The 14,859-nt window shown below is 42.7% G+C and overlaps 1 protein-coding gene across 3 annotated transcripts; it reads right to left on the bottom strand.

The window, feature by feature from the left end:
• Nucleotides 1–619: 619 nt before the first annotated feature.
• On the bottom strand, nt 620–12,957 carry GMNN (geminin DNA replication inhibitor). 3 transcript variants are annotated; one of them, XM_058667412.1, is made up of 8 exons: nt 12,852–12,947; nt 12,512–12,533; nt 10,486–10,561; nt 6,614–6,691; nt 5,582–5,732; nt 3,622–3,704; nt 2,955–3,065; nt 620–1,052 (listed from the first exon to the last, which is right to left on the bottom strand). In XM_058667412.1, exons 3-8 carry the CDS (start codon nt 10,534–10,536, stop codon nt 864–866), a joined length of 663 nt encoding a protein of 220 aa, XP_058523395.1. In that variant the 5' UTR covers nt 10,537–10,561; nt 12,512–12,533; nt 12,852–12,947; the 3' UTR covers nt 620–863. The 3 variants fall into 3 exon arrangements, with proteins under 3 accessions (XP_058523395.1, XP_004593171.1, XP_058523400.1); XM_004593114.3 differs by lacking the exon at nt 12,512–12,533 and having other exon boundaries at nt 12,934–12,957; XM_058667417.1 differs by lacking the exon at nt 12,512–12,533 and having other exon boundaries at nt 12,851–12,874.
• Between the last annotated feature and the right edge of the window lie 1,902 nt (nt 12,958–14,859).

Below are 14,859 nucleotides of genomic sequence, written 5' to 3' on the forward strand. Positions count from 1 at the left end.
TCTGCGTGTCCCACATGGGTGCAACAGCCCAAGTACTCCTCTGTTTCCCCAAACCATCTGCAGGGAGATAGATTGAGGTTGAGCAGCTGAGACTAGAACCAGAACGCATATGATACGATGCACTGCAGGTAGACATCTAGTATGAAAAACCACCATGCCAAACCCTACTTTAAAGTCAGACTTACAGAGAGAAGGAGAGATGGGAAGATCTTTCGTCTGCTGATTCGCTCTCCAAGCAGCCATGACAGCTGGAGCTGAGCCAATCAAGGGCCAGGAGCCTCCTGTAGGTCTCCTATGTGGGTGCAGGATTCCAAGGCCTTGGGCCAACCTCAACTGCTTCCCAGGCCACAAGAAGGGAGCTGGAAGAGAAGTGGAGCAGCAGGGACACAAACCAGCACCTCTACAGGCTCCTGGCATATACAAGGCGAGGACTTTAGCCACTAGGCTACTGTGCTGGGCCCACCAACCTCAATTTTTAAACAAGAAATAGACTGATTTTTTTCCTATCTCCTCCGAAACAGCAAAGAAATATGGGGACGCAGAATCAACATAAAAGCAAAGAAATACATAAATTTTCTGTACTTATATTTCATTCTGTCAACGTACACACAATTTCCAATAGATTTAAAGTCTAAAGTTTATTTATTTGTCATATACACAAGTCTTGTGTGAGAACTGAGAAAATGTTATTTACATAAAACATCACACATTAAAAATACATAGTATTTGTATTTTGATACAGTAGGGTCACAGTAGTTGAACAACAGTTTGCTTGCAGAATGTGCAGGATGTAGTTACTCTGCTCTCAAGAACAGCGGAGCTCAACTTCGGCAGTACATTGCTCAGTCACACAGTAATGAGCCTCACATGCCGGGGTTTGCATCTGTGGAGGAGGACACTACTACTTCTTCGGCACAGGCGTCAGTTCCTGGGTCTTCCTCTTCAGAATCCTCACCGGCTTCCTGCTCAAAATCCTCACCAGCTTCCTCTTCAGAATCAAATTCCTGACTGTCAGGTGACTCAAGGTCATGCAGGGATCTACCACTCAGTGTCTTTTAAAGAATAAGCCAATACAATTTATTGTAAGTAAATTGTAAATAAAGTCCATATCACAATGCCAATACAGCTGACTTTCAAAGTTCTAATGAGATTCTCATCTTGCCCCTCTAGAAATTTCCTGGGCTGTCTCAGCATCTAGCATGCTAGATCATAATTCAGCAAAACTAGCGTTCAATAATATACCAACTTTCTCAATAAATATTTTCATAGTATAATGTGAATTCGTATTCCTTCATGGAGCGTCAACAAGAACCAGTGTTCTACACTTGCAATCAGCTGTGGACGATCCTTACCTTTTAAGGTGGTTAAGAAGAAGGGCCACCACAGTAGCTCAGAATGAGTTTCAAACATTAATTCTGTCATGGCTCTAAAAGAGCCAGGCCACAATCTGGCACTTGAAAAGCTTCAATCTGAAAAACTGTCTTCCCATAAGTGAGACTTTTTGTTTTGGCAAAAAATAAGCCTTAACACCCTCAACACCAATGTGTTAATAAGTTATCAGGTCAATTTTAAATACACCAACTACTCCTAAATCTTAAAATTGGGGGCCCGAACTCTGGTACAGCAGGCTGACCTGCTATTTGCAATATTAGAAAGATCCACTTCCCTACTAATACACGTGGGAAGGTGTGAAGGCCAAGTACCTGGATGCTCGTCAGACACAGACAAGCCAAATGTCACTCCAGGCTACTGCTTTTGGCTTGGCTTAGCCTGGGCTGCTAAGGCCATTTTGGGGAGTAAACAAGAAGTTAGAAAATATCTGCCACTCTTTCAAGTAAATAAATTAAAAAAAAAAAAAGAAAGAAAAGAAAAAGACGAAAAAAAAAAAAGATGAAAAGACAAAACCACCAAACCTATTCAGTACACTGTTTCACAAATGAGTTATTTCACATTAATGTTAAAGCAAAAACTAGGGGCTGGCATGATGGTTCAACTGGCTAATCTTCCACCAGCACGTGCCAGCCTGTTCATGTCCTGGCTGCTCCACTTCCCATTCAGCTTCCTGCCTACGCCCCTCGAAGGCAGTGGAGGAAGGCCCATGGGACCCTGTACCCACATGGGAGACCCAGAAGAGCTCCTGGCTTCTAGCTTCAGATTGGCTCAGCTCTGGCCGTGGCAGCCATTTGGGGAGTGAACCAAAGGATGGAAGGTTTTTCTTTTTCTCTCTCCTTTTCTCTGTAAAGGTTTTCAATAAAAATACATCTTTAAAAAAAAATGAAACAAAAACTAAGAATCTGTCAGTGGTGAAACAGTACGTTTCCATGTATGTTTCAGATGTTAATTCTTTGCAATAACTCTACACAAAAAAATAGATTTTGCTTGGAAATACATAGACATAGATTTCAGTTTGTACTATGTGAGTACTTTATAACTATCTATTCTGATCCATTTATTTTCACAAGCCTTTGAAGCAGGCAGGCACTTCTAGTCACATTTTACAGATGAGGAAAATGAAGCCAAAAGGATAAATAAGGAGCCAGTGCCAATTCTCTGCGTGTGGCGCTGGCATCTTCCATGAGCACCAGTTCACATCCTAGCTCCTCTACTTCTGATCCAGTTCCCTGCTCAGGTGCCTGGGAGAACAGCAGCAGCTGGCCCAGGTGCTTGGGTCCCTGCACCCATGTGGGAGACCTGGAGGAAGTTCCTTGCTCCTAGCTTCGCAGCTCTGGCCACTGCAGCTATTTGGAGACTGAAGCAGCTGATGGGAAATAACTAACTCTTTCACATAAAATACATAAATCTTAAAAAATAAATAAATAACATTCTATTCAAATCTAACGGTGAAGATCCAAACCTAAGGAATCTGGTTATAGAACTCTAACATTTACTGATCACATTATTGTCTCAACTCTAGAAAAACAGTTTTTGAATTAGGTGATTATTCAGTTACTTACCTCTATTACCTGTGCCATATACTGAACATGTTCGGCCACTTCTGCCAATTCTTTGTTCTCCTTTTTCAAGCGGGCGATTTCATTGTCCCTCTGTTCAATCTCTTTATGAAGCTATTTAACATAAAGTTCAGTACTCAGATTCGTATCTTATAAACCAAAGTACATGCCTCCAAGGACATAACTGATAGATGCACACGGCACAAAGCTGGCTTTCAACATTTGTATGTTAACTCTGGCAACAACCGCCTTTTCACTTCAGCTCTTCCCAGAGCACAGGCACTGGGAGCCACGGTTAAGAAACCACTGTGAATACCTGCAGTCCATCTCTAAGCACTTGGGTTCAAGTCCAGGTTTGGCTTCCAATCTACCCGTCAGTGCCCACCCAGGGAGGAAGTAGATGACAACTTCTACCTCATAACGTTGGTCCTAGCCAACCATGTGGGAGACCCTGGCCAAGTTTCTGGCTCCTGGCTTCTGCTTAATACCTAGTCCAGTCCCAGTTGTGGGTATCTGGAAGGTAAATCAGCAAAGAGAGCTCTTTCTCAAACTTTTTTTTTTTAAATTAATGTAGGCTAACAGTAAAGCTAGTTTATAATGCTATAATCAGCAGCAAAAGAAAAACAATCCTACCATACTTTACACAGTACAAATTATACTCAATACATACTTTCTCATTTTCCTTAAGTGTTTCGTAGAGAGCCTTCCTCCGTTTTTCTGCCACTTCTTTCCAATACTGAGAAGGTGCATTTTCTAAAATAAATAAATGTTTACACATAACTGAAAAATCATTGCAAAGATGTGATAAGTTTTTCAGAAATTTTCAAAACTTTTGACCTTACTACTACCCACAGTACCCAGTAATTCTCATTTTTAAAAAAGATAGCAAAATCATTCTTTTCTATTGTTCCTAAAACTTTCAAGACTTGACTTTAGAAAAAACACAATAATATAATAGATACACATTATCTTTCACATACATTGCTGAAAAGATTCTTGGAGTTTTGTCGCATTTATTTTGTGTATTTTTTGTATTTTCATTTGTTCAGCACTGACATTTTTTAAAGGCTCAGTTCCATTATTTTGTACATTTCTCTTTTACTCTGGAGTTATTTCCCTGATTATATTCAAGCTGAACATCTCTGGCAGGAACAATCCATACAAGTATGATGTTTCCACAGGAAGCACATGGCATGGAAAGCACTGGCTAAGATGTCACCCACATTCTCTCTTGGGAAGATACTCCCTTTCCTGAGTAATTAACAAGCCACGGCTGGAGTATAATTTTGAGTCTGTTGATACCCTGTTCCCCAACAACTTTCACACAAGTTAACTCCACTTAGGTTTCCTGCTTAAATCTTTCACCTCGATAGGTAAAAATTTTTCCATTTTTGTCATTTCTGCTACATGTAGTAGCTCTATAAAGAATCTTTCTTACCCCAATTTAAGAAAAATCTTTGAGTATGGATTCATATGTTCTTTTTAAATTTGATGTAACAGAATCTACTCTTGACAGTATTCATTTTGATGTGTAAATTTCTTCAGGCTGATTCTTCTTTTGAACTTTTCAACAGTTTTTATGTACTTTCCCCACTTCCTGAGACAACCTACTTATTCAAGGATCACCGTCAATTTCTCCAGCCTCTACCATGGAATTAGCCATTGCTGATGAGGGGCTCTGCAAACCAAGAGCTAGGTGATGGCTGTGTTCTCTGCTACCACGCATCATTTTTGTTTCTAAGCTTATCAATAGCAGAGGCAGAAAACAGAATACTTTTTAAAAAGCATTAATTCATACTGACAGACCCAATTCCCATCTAGCAGAGCTCCTCCTCACCTTCCCCATTCCAAAGTATTGATATTTCCATGCACCATGAGTAAGCCTGGCTCCCAACAACAGAAGCAATGCTCACGCTCCATTTTAAAATACATACAAAATTTTCAAAAATTACTATATCAGCTACACTGCCAAGATCCAAGTCAACAGTTTCTTAGGCCCTATGCAGCTCTTCAAATTCTTGCACTATATCCATCCTATGGAGGGGCTACATAATTTTGTATTTTTTCAACTATGGTTTTATTAACACACAATACTTAGTTATCTTACTTTTTGCTCTGGGGGCTCAAATTAATCCCTATTGACTAAATTTTAACCTTATTAGATGAGTATCGCAATTATTTTAGTCCACAGTGTTGTTATGTATTTCCATTGCCATTCCAGACAAACTAGTACCATAGACAATGCTTCTTATTCCTCTTCTACCACGTCTCAACTGGTTCCCTTACTTTATATTAATTCCCTGTATGATTTTTTTCTAAAAGATCATTTCCATATCTTAAAACCCAAGGCAATATAACTACAATAGGCCTCATTGCTTTTCTTAATATTTCATGTACATTTGGATTTTGCCAAATGGTCATGCTTGTCCAATTTTACACTGTTTATATATTTATAATCACAAGAAAATACACTATCAAAAAGATATAAGCAAACAGCATCCATATATATATATTTTTTAATTTAGCAGTTTTTTTTTTTACCAGCATCCATATATTAAAAGGAAATAGGCACAATTCACATTAGTAACTTCCTTGTGTTCTTAAAGACAGACTCATCTATTCTTTCATACCTTTAACCATAAGATCGAATGCTTCCTGGGTCACTCCGTCAAGATTTTTGTTTTCATTCTGTTCTGAGACAATAACATCACCACAAGTCTTAGAAGTCTTGGAAATTAACTGGTCATTTCGATGTCTCCTTTTTGATACACCTTTGGTCAACTATAATAAAAACACTCATTAATCTTATTAATTTTGACTTAATAAAGAAGTTGAGTGGTCTGGCTACTCAAATATTTGAAAAAGTATACAATTCAAAACTGTATCAAAATGTTCCAGCAATTATTTCAGAAGGTATTTTGGATTATACATGAATCTAAGACCTACCTGAAGTAATTTACTGTGTTTCAATACTGTGTAAGTTGACTATCTCTTATCTAAAGTGCTGGGACCACAAGGGTTCTGGGTTTCAGAATTTTTTAAGGTTTTGTTATAATTGCATACATAACAAGATATTCTGGGGATTGAACCTGAGTCTAAACATGAAATAAACTTAAGCTTTATAAACACAGCTTTAATATAATTTTATACAATATATTTAGTGTTCCTATGTTCCTGGCTGCAATCTATCACATGAAGTCAAGTATAAAACTTTCCACTTGTTGCATCACGTCAGCAAAGTCTTTCAGATTTGGGGCATTTCAGACTTCTGATTTTGTATTAGGGTTCCTGAACCTGTATTCAAATGTAGAACCATGGAGCAGCAGTATTTTCTGTCTGGACGTCTAGGCCTGCTCATCTGTGATTTCATCACCTACACACAGGGGCAAACAAAAGAGTCTAACATTTTGTTCTCAAAACATCACACGTGATACCCATAGTTAATTTTTAACTTATTGCACCAGTCTAGTTCTATATTTGTATTCACAGCAATTTTTTAGATCATCAATTGAAGAAATAAAACTTTACAATGGACATATAATTGTTACTCTTCTAATATTTAAAATTCCATCAATTTAGATAGATCTGACCAAGCATATCTTAGAAATGTTTAATGTTGAGATAATACTGCCTGTACACCACTCCAGCCCTGTAATACATACCTCATTTTCTCTTCCAACAAGAGATCCAGCTGCTGAAGGCTGAATCATCTTCAGAGTTCTTCTTGGGACAGGACTATTCTAAAATTCAAACACAGTTCATTACATGGAACTTAACTGCTACAAAGTTGTCCTGTTACTAGATTTCAACACAGATCGTCAATGTAGAACAGTGATATTGTTCTGCTATGTAGTTTTATAATGCTATTTATGAACAAATTTCCTGAAACTATAATAGCTTGAAGAAATTTTTAACTATTATCACACTAGAAGCAACTTTCCTCTTTTCAATATATAATTAATCTGCCAATTAATTATATTTAGTTGAAGATAATGAAATTTCTAGACTCCAATTTATCATCTAAGTCATGTGATTAGTACAACAGGAATATTAGCATTCTCTCTTTAAAAAGTACAAACTTACAGGTTTTCTAGTTTTATAAAATCAAACATTCTAATACTTATTCCATGAACTCATAAAAGAAAGAAATCAGGAGAAAAGGTTAATTATTTACACTGCCAGGTAATTCCTTCCGTAAAGAACTCACCCTTCCTTTACATTTTAAATATTCCTAAAAACATATGGAAATATATTCGACAAAGGAATATACTTTTCCAGAATATACTTTACATACACAGCTAAGTATACATATGAGATACCTGATTGTAGCACACTTGTTTCAAGCAGACAAGTAAAACATGAGGGCTTAGAGCATACCAAAATATTTTAAAATGCCCAAGTCATTGTTTTAGAAAAAAACATTACCTTCCTTGTAATATGTAAATATCTTCCAGTGTATTTACTGATCTGAAAGCTCCCTCTATTTTTGCAAAAATCATTAGTTATACTGCCCCCATGGGATAGCAAACAATGGTGAATACTCAAACCAGGTCAGCAAGAACATGACACCACACCAGCGTGAGAAAGTTACTGACTCCGCTCTGTACTTCACACGAATGGAGCTCACCTTTCCCACGGTAAAATTTCTGTTGATTATTATCTCACTATTTAACTGAAGGACAAATGCCAACTACCAGGAGAACAAATATTACCCCAACATAATTTATAATTTAAAATCTTGATTAGTCAACAGACTCCAGACAAACAGAAGAAATTAACTTCACAACTTGAGTCAGAGCTGCTGTTTTATTTAAATGCTTGCGGTGCTATTGATAATGGTCAAAGAAGCTTGCTACGTGACTAGCGTACACAAAAGTGACTATTTCCAAGACTTAACCTTTATTCATGTGAGATTAATAGAATATAGCCTAAAAAAGGTAAGATTATTGTTATTTCCTATATACTATGCATTACATTAACAGAATTTTAAAGGTAGAAGTTTTCTGAAACTGAATGACTGTTTCTTTTGAAAATAACTGACATGGAACCCATGGACACTTAATTAAAATTCACATTTACACATCTAGTTCTAGAGATGAGTAGCCTGAGGCTGAGAGGCTAATTAATCTATCCGTGTAGTCTGTTTTGAAGATAGAATCAGAACCAAACAGAAACCACACCCCCGACTTTCTCTACAGCAGTTTTCTTCAGTTAGAAAACATTAAATTTTTTAAAAAATGTAAGAATCTACTAGAATTAATCTATTTGAGATTTTAAAGTGGAGGAAAGGGGAAAAACAGCAAGTATACTAGCTGCTCACTGATAAAACTAAATTATGATTGTATTACCAGTTATTTTTGAAATGTTTGCAGTTTTCATACTATAAAGCTGAGCCAGCACTATGGCTCAACTGGCTAAACTTCCACCTCCAAATGTCAGCAGCCTATATGGACACTGGTCAGTGTCCCGGCTGCTCCACTTCCAATCCACCTTCCTGCGTAAAGCCTCAGAAAGCAGTGGAGAAGGGCCCAATTCTTTGGGACTCTGCAGCCACGTGGGAGCCCTGAAAGCTTTTGGCTCCCAGTTTTGGATCAGCTCACTTCTGGCCACTGTAGCCATTTGGGGAGTGAACAGGAAAATGGAAGATACTTCTCTGTCTCTCCTCTCTCTATCTAAATCTGTCTTTCCAATAAACAAACAAATAAATAAATCTTTTTAAAAAGTGTAAATACACAAAGCATAGTGGGAAGATGTCATCGAGCAAATGGACTAAAAAAAAATCAAATCTGGAGATTTTTCAATTCCAAGTTTTACTTGAGAAAATAAAGATATAAAGTTGCTGAAACAGGCAAAACAGCCAATCAAAAGCCACTTACTTTCATTTATGAATGGGTTTTAGTTACTTAAATATGCAAGCTGAGGGCCAGGTGTGGTAGCTTAGCAGCTGAAGTCCTCGCCTTGCCTTGCACACACCAGGATCCCATATGGGCGCTGGTTCTAATCCCAGCAGCTCCACTTCCCATCCAGCTCTCTGCTTGTGGCCTGGGAAAGCAGTTGAGGATGGCCCAAAGCCTTGGGATCTTGCACCCACATGTGAGACTCAGAAGAGGCTCCGGGTTCCTGATTTTGGATTGGCGCAGCTCCAGGCTGCTGTGGCCACTTGTGAGTGAACCATCGGATGGAAGATCTTCCTGTCTCTCCTCCTCTCTGTATAGCTGACTTTCCAAAAATAAATTAAAAAGATCTTCAAGCTGAAAGTCTATTGTATATGTGGCTTGATTACCAGAATGATTCTCATAGACCTTCAAATTCTGTTATAGGATTCATCTAAATTACAAATTTTCAGAATCATACAACTGGATCCAATTAAAATCACACATTCAAAAACAAATTCTATTCTATAGTCCTAACAGTAAATATATTTTTTTAAATATTTATTTTTGTTACAAAGTCAGATATACAGAAAGGAGGAGAGACAGAAAGATCTTCCGTCCAATGATTCACTCCCCAAGTGACCGCAACGGCCAGTGCTGTGCCAATCAGGAGCCAGGAACCTCTTCCGGGTCTCCCACGCGGGTGCAGGGTCCCAATGCATTGGGCCGTCCTCAACTGCTTTCCCAGGCCATAAGCAGGGAGCTGGATGGGAAGTGGAGCTGCTGGGATTAGAACCGGTGCCCATATGGGATCCCAGCCTGTTCAAGGCGAGGACTTTAGCCACTAGGCCGTGCCGCCAGGCCCTCGGTAAATATTTAGAATAAGGTTTTGTGTGAGCATAATACAAGAATTCAAAAAAGTCACAAATGTAACAGGTAAGAATATGATGTATTGTGAAATGTTTATTATATGACACAACACATCTCTGTGTGATCAGACACTAATTCTCACAAAAAATAGAAACAAAGTGATAATATTACAGAACATTCCAAAGAATCTTCTAAAAAAGCTACTAGAACTAATCGATTTTGGATAGGTTGCAGAAGAACATCAAAACAAAATCAACTATTTCTATGTCGTAACCAATGCTCACACTCAGAATCAAACTAAGGAAGCAATTTCATTCACAGTAACATAAAAAAGAATAATACTGCAAAAGCTACAAAGTATTGTTGAAAGAACTGAATAGTAAAAAATATCCCAGCCCATGTTTATGGTTCAGACTTCATATTCAGGAATAATTTTTTAAAGTTCCCTATTATGCATTTTCATCTAAGTAAAAGGCTGATAACTCCAAAGTTATAGAAATTATAGCCAGAATTTATAGAAATCATAAACTTGTTTAAATTATGCCAAAGCTCCCTCCTCCCCCACTTTTTTTTGATGATTTTACTTATTTGAAAGAGTAAGAAAAGACAGAGCTATCGCCCATCCACTGGTTCTCTCCCCAGTGGTCACAAGGGGTGGCTGGACCAGGAGATAGGAGCTCCCTCCAGCTCTCTCCCAGTAGGGCAGAGGGTCCTACTTCACAACACTGGCCCCACAAAATACTTGCAAGCCCAGGCTTTCTACAACAGAATGAAGGGACTGTGTTACATACCTTTGCATTCTCTTGGATTCCTTCTTGTTTTTGCTTCATACTGGGATTCATTACACAGCTGGCAAGGCACACACGACTAGTAATTAAAAACAGAATATGGTTTGCATTTAGAAATGGAACCCAGATTCTTCACTACAAGTATTTATATCACTCCAGCACAAAGCACAAGAATACTTCAAGAAGTTCATGAAAAAGACTTGAAAGTTGCAGCACAAAATAATTCTTAAATCTACACATGAGATCTTCAAAAGGTTCAGTAAAATGCACAGTACGAAAAAACTAAGCATGGACTTCAAAAATTTTCTGTTCTCAAAATCATCTTTTTAAAAAAAGTATATATTGGGGGCTGTGGGCTGTGGCATAGCTGCTAAAACTGCTGCCTGCATTACCACCGGCATCCCTCATTGGCACAGGTCGGCATACCGACTGCTCCACTTCCACACCAGCCCCCTGCTAAAGTCCCTGGGCAAGCAGAGGAGGACGGGCCCCTGCATCCACGGGGGAGAATGAGAAGCTCCTGGCTTCAGGCTGGCCCAGCCACAGCCTTGGGACCATCTGAGGGAACCAGCACATGGAAGATCTCTTTTCTCTGTAACTGTTGTAAGAGAGAGAGAGAGATCTTCCATGTACCGGTTCACTCCTCAGATGCTTGCAGAGCCAGGAGCTTCTTCTGGGTCTCCCATGTGGGTACAGGGGCCCAAACACTTAATTCATCTTCCACTGCTTTTCCAGGCCAGTTGCAAGGCACAAGCTTTGGAAGCGGAGCCACTACCAATGTCACAGGGGGTAGCTTTGCCCTCTGGCCACAATACCAGCACTCACACTTTCGTTTTTTTCATAAACATTTTTAAGTCTCCTCTCTTGGCATGGTAAGTCTGAACAGAAAAGAAAAAAAAACTCACTACAAAAGGAAAACTATACATTTTAAACAAATTTATAAAGCAGGTTGACAACTTGGGCTGTCAAAAACCTGAGAAATTAGCACCTGCAGGAAAAGCAAAACACACATGGGCGTGTCCATGTCCGTTTGACAGAATATCAAACTCTACTATTTCCAAGCCGGAGTTACCAGCATTAGAAATAACTTGATGGAGATTACCAATTTCACGATAAGGAACTGTTCCCCAACAGGAACTGACGGAGGGAGCACCAAAGCAAGGACCAAATTCCTGGGCTGTGTGGCCAAACCTTCGCTCAGGAAAGTGGCTTCCAAACTTTGCCTGTGTTCCACCCTTTCCTTTACACATTTCCTTCACGCCCTGGGACCGGCACACCAAAGCTCTGGGAATCGACACTTCAGACAAGTGTGTGTCAAGAACACGCCGCGAGGGGGTTGGGGGGGCACGAGTAATGCTGCTTAGAAAAAAAAAATGGAACCCAATGAAAAATGGTCCTGACGTCTGGAGAAAAGTACGACTTCAGGGAAATTGCTACATTAGAAAGGGCTGCGTCCTAAGGGGAACACACAAAATGCGCTAGAGCATAAGTCACCACGCAAAAATCGAAGCCTTCCCACGTTCACCCGCACTTGCTGCAGCTCCCTGGCCCCTTCCCGACTGCCACTCCCTAGACTTTTGAAACAGAGTTAGAGAACAAAAACAACAACAAAACCCCGCTGGACAGCCAGCCACACTGGCCCCAGCTCCCTCCCTCGGCGCCCCACTCCATCCCCGCAGGAACCACCGCAGGCAGGACCAGGCAGGCCCGGGGCGCCCGCCCACCGCGCCTCGGCACCAATGGGCAGGCAGCAGGCAGCGCGCGCCAAAACCGGCCTGCCGCTGGGGCGGGCCCCGCCGGGCAGCCTCCCCGGCACTCCCCGAGCCTCGTCCCCGGCACTCTGCGATCGCCCCGCAGCCCCGGCCCCGCAGTGCGCTCCCGCCGCCCAGGGAGAGGACGCGGCGTCGCTTGGCGAGCGGTGCCGGCTGCCGACACCCTCCGGTCTTCCCGCCTCCCCTCACACTTGCGGGGCACGGAGCTGTGGCGGCGGCGGCAGCGCCCCTCACGGGGCTCACACCGGCCCGCTCACACCGGCCCCGCACCGGGCTCACACCCGGCCCCGCACCGGCCTCACACCGGCCCCGCACAGGGCTCACACCGGCCCCGCACCGGACTCACACCCGGCCCCGCACCGGGCTCACACCCGGCCCCGTACAGGGCTCTCAGCCCGCCCCGCACCGGGCTCACACCCGGCCCCGCACCGGCCTCACACCGGCCCCGCACAGGGCTCACACCGGCCCCGCACCGGACTCACACCGGCCCCGCACAGGGGTCTCAGCCCGCCCCGCACCACCCTCACACCCGGCCCCGCACCGGGCTCACACCCGGCCCCGCACAGGGCTCTCAGCCCGCCCCGCACCACCCTCACACCGGCCCCGCACCGGCCTCACACCCGGCCCCGCGGGTCCCCACAGTAGCCTCCCGCGATGGCGCGACGCCGGACACCTTTACCTGGTCCGCTCGCCGGCTCCCGAAAACCACGTGACGCTGACGCAACGTGGGGGCGGGGCTGCCGCTGGCCTGTATCCGCCCCCTTCCTGGTGTGCGCCTGCGCAGAGCCTGGCCAGGGTTGTTTTTGAGGTGGAAGGTCGTGACCCTGCGCCCCTAAGTGTCAGAACCTACTTCCGTTATGTGGGACTTTTTTATTTCCCTCACCAGCCAGCAGGGATCTCTTTCCTGCGGTTCGAAATGGCGGCAGAGAAAAACAAATGTAGTTCCGTGTTGAGGGAGCGCGGGAATACGGCTGCCTCGTTGCAGTGTGGCGGGGCAGGCGCCTTCCCAGAGACTGGGTCCAGCCTTGACTGACTGAGTGGTGCATGCCGAGTTCTCAGCTGGTTTTCTTCGGGACAGAATGCACAGGGCTCTTCGCAGTGAGGGATTAGACGGGCCCACGGGCAGGACGGGGCCCTTGTAGCGCCTCTGCTGACTCACACTGTCCTTGTGGTAACTTTTTGATGTCAGACAAGGACGCAGAAACCGGCATTGCCTGCTTGCTCTTGTGGTGTACTGAGGGTCCGTTCCACCCCTGTGGGTGTTAGTTCTGACTGCCTGCTGTTCCTGCCTTGCCCGTGTGATCACCTCTCCATCACGCTCCACTTTCTGCACCCTGCTCCTGCCTCCTGCCTCCCAAACCTTGTGTTGCTTATTTGCGGAAGCTCATTGTGCAGCGGACTTAAGTAAGTTTGGCGGAAATGTAATGATGCATTTAAAAAAAAGTGCTTAGATCCAGGAATGTAACGGAACTTCAAGAAATATACGAGCAATGCCCATGATGAAGAAATTACATGGATCTTAAACATTTTACCCCAAAGTAAACAACTTTTAGTTCTGTTTCGATCAACTTTTGGAAGTATCCTACTACAATGCATACTTGTGTGGTTTTAGCTTTTCAGAGAGAGTAACAAGATCTGTAATCATAAGAGGGGCATCAGAGGTCAGCTAAGATACTTGGGTCCGGTGTGAGAATTCCGGGATTTGACAGCTCTGCTCCTGGCCCAGCTTCCTGTTCACACAGGTCCTAAGCAGCAGCAGGTGAGGTGGACCAGGTCATTTGGCTCATGCCACCTACATGGGACACCTGGATTGAGTTCCCAGCTGCTGGACATCTTCGGATGGGATCTTGCTTCCTCTCTCTGCCTCTTAAGTAAATGTATACATTCTTTTTTTTTTTTAAGATTTATTTTTATTTTATTACAAAGTCAGATATACACAGAGAGGAGGAGGAGAGACAGAGAGGAAGATCTTCCATGCGGTGATTCACTTCCCAAGTGAGCCACAACGGCCAGTGCGCGCCGATGCTGGGAACCAGGAACCTCTTCCAGGTCTCCCACGCAGGTGCAGGGTCCCAATGCCCTGGGCCATCCTCAACTGCTTTCCCAGGCCACAAGCAGGGAGCTGGATGGGAAGTGGAGCTGCCAGGATTAGAACCAGCGCCCGTATGGGATCTGGGGCGTTCAAGGCGAGGACTTTAGCCGCTAGGCCACACCGCCAGGCCCAATGTATACATTCTTAAATAGCAGTTTTCAAACAATCCAGTGAATGGAACAGGACCAGAGAATGAGGTTTCCAGAAACGGTATTTAGTCTTTTTTAACTTGAAACACTAGCTTGCCAAAATAGTAAATCTTGATCGTCACTGTTCATTCATTTGCTGTGTGACCAGAAGCCTTTGTGACAAAGGTTGTAGAGGAAAGCTTGTGGAAGCTGATTTCCATAGGGCCAAAATATGGTCCCATTATTTAAAAATGCATAGGAAACGTTATTTTCAGATATTCTCTGTCAGCTAAAATACAAAACCAAGTTTCATACAGTTACTTGTTTCCTGAGCTGAAATAAAGGGAGGGGATAAATTTTTCATACGGAAATGATCAACAGGGCC

This window comes from Ochotona princeps, chromosome 1, assembly GCF_030435755.1.
Source record: "Ochotona princeps isolate mOchPri1 chromosome 1, mOchPri1.hap1, whole genome shotgun sequence".
NCBI lineage: Eukaryota > Metazoa > Chordata > Mammalia > Lagomorpha > Ochotonidae > Ochotona > Ochotona princeps.

Coding starts and splice junctions, on each gene's coding strand:
- GMNN (XM_004593114.3), bottom strand. CDS start 10,536: ATGAATCCCAGTATGAAGCAAAAACAAGAAGGAATCCAAGAGAATGCA. Junction 6,692..10,485: donor GAATCCAAGAGAATGCAAAG/GTATGTAACACA, acceptor TTTGAATTTTAG/AATAGTCCTGTCCCAAGAAG. Junction 1,053..2,954: donor ATATGGCACAGGTAATAGAG/GTAAGTAACTGA, acceptor ATTCTTTAAAAG/ACACTGAGTGGTAGATCCCT.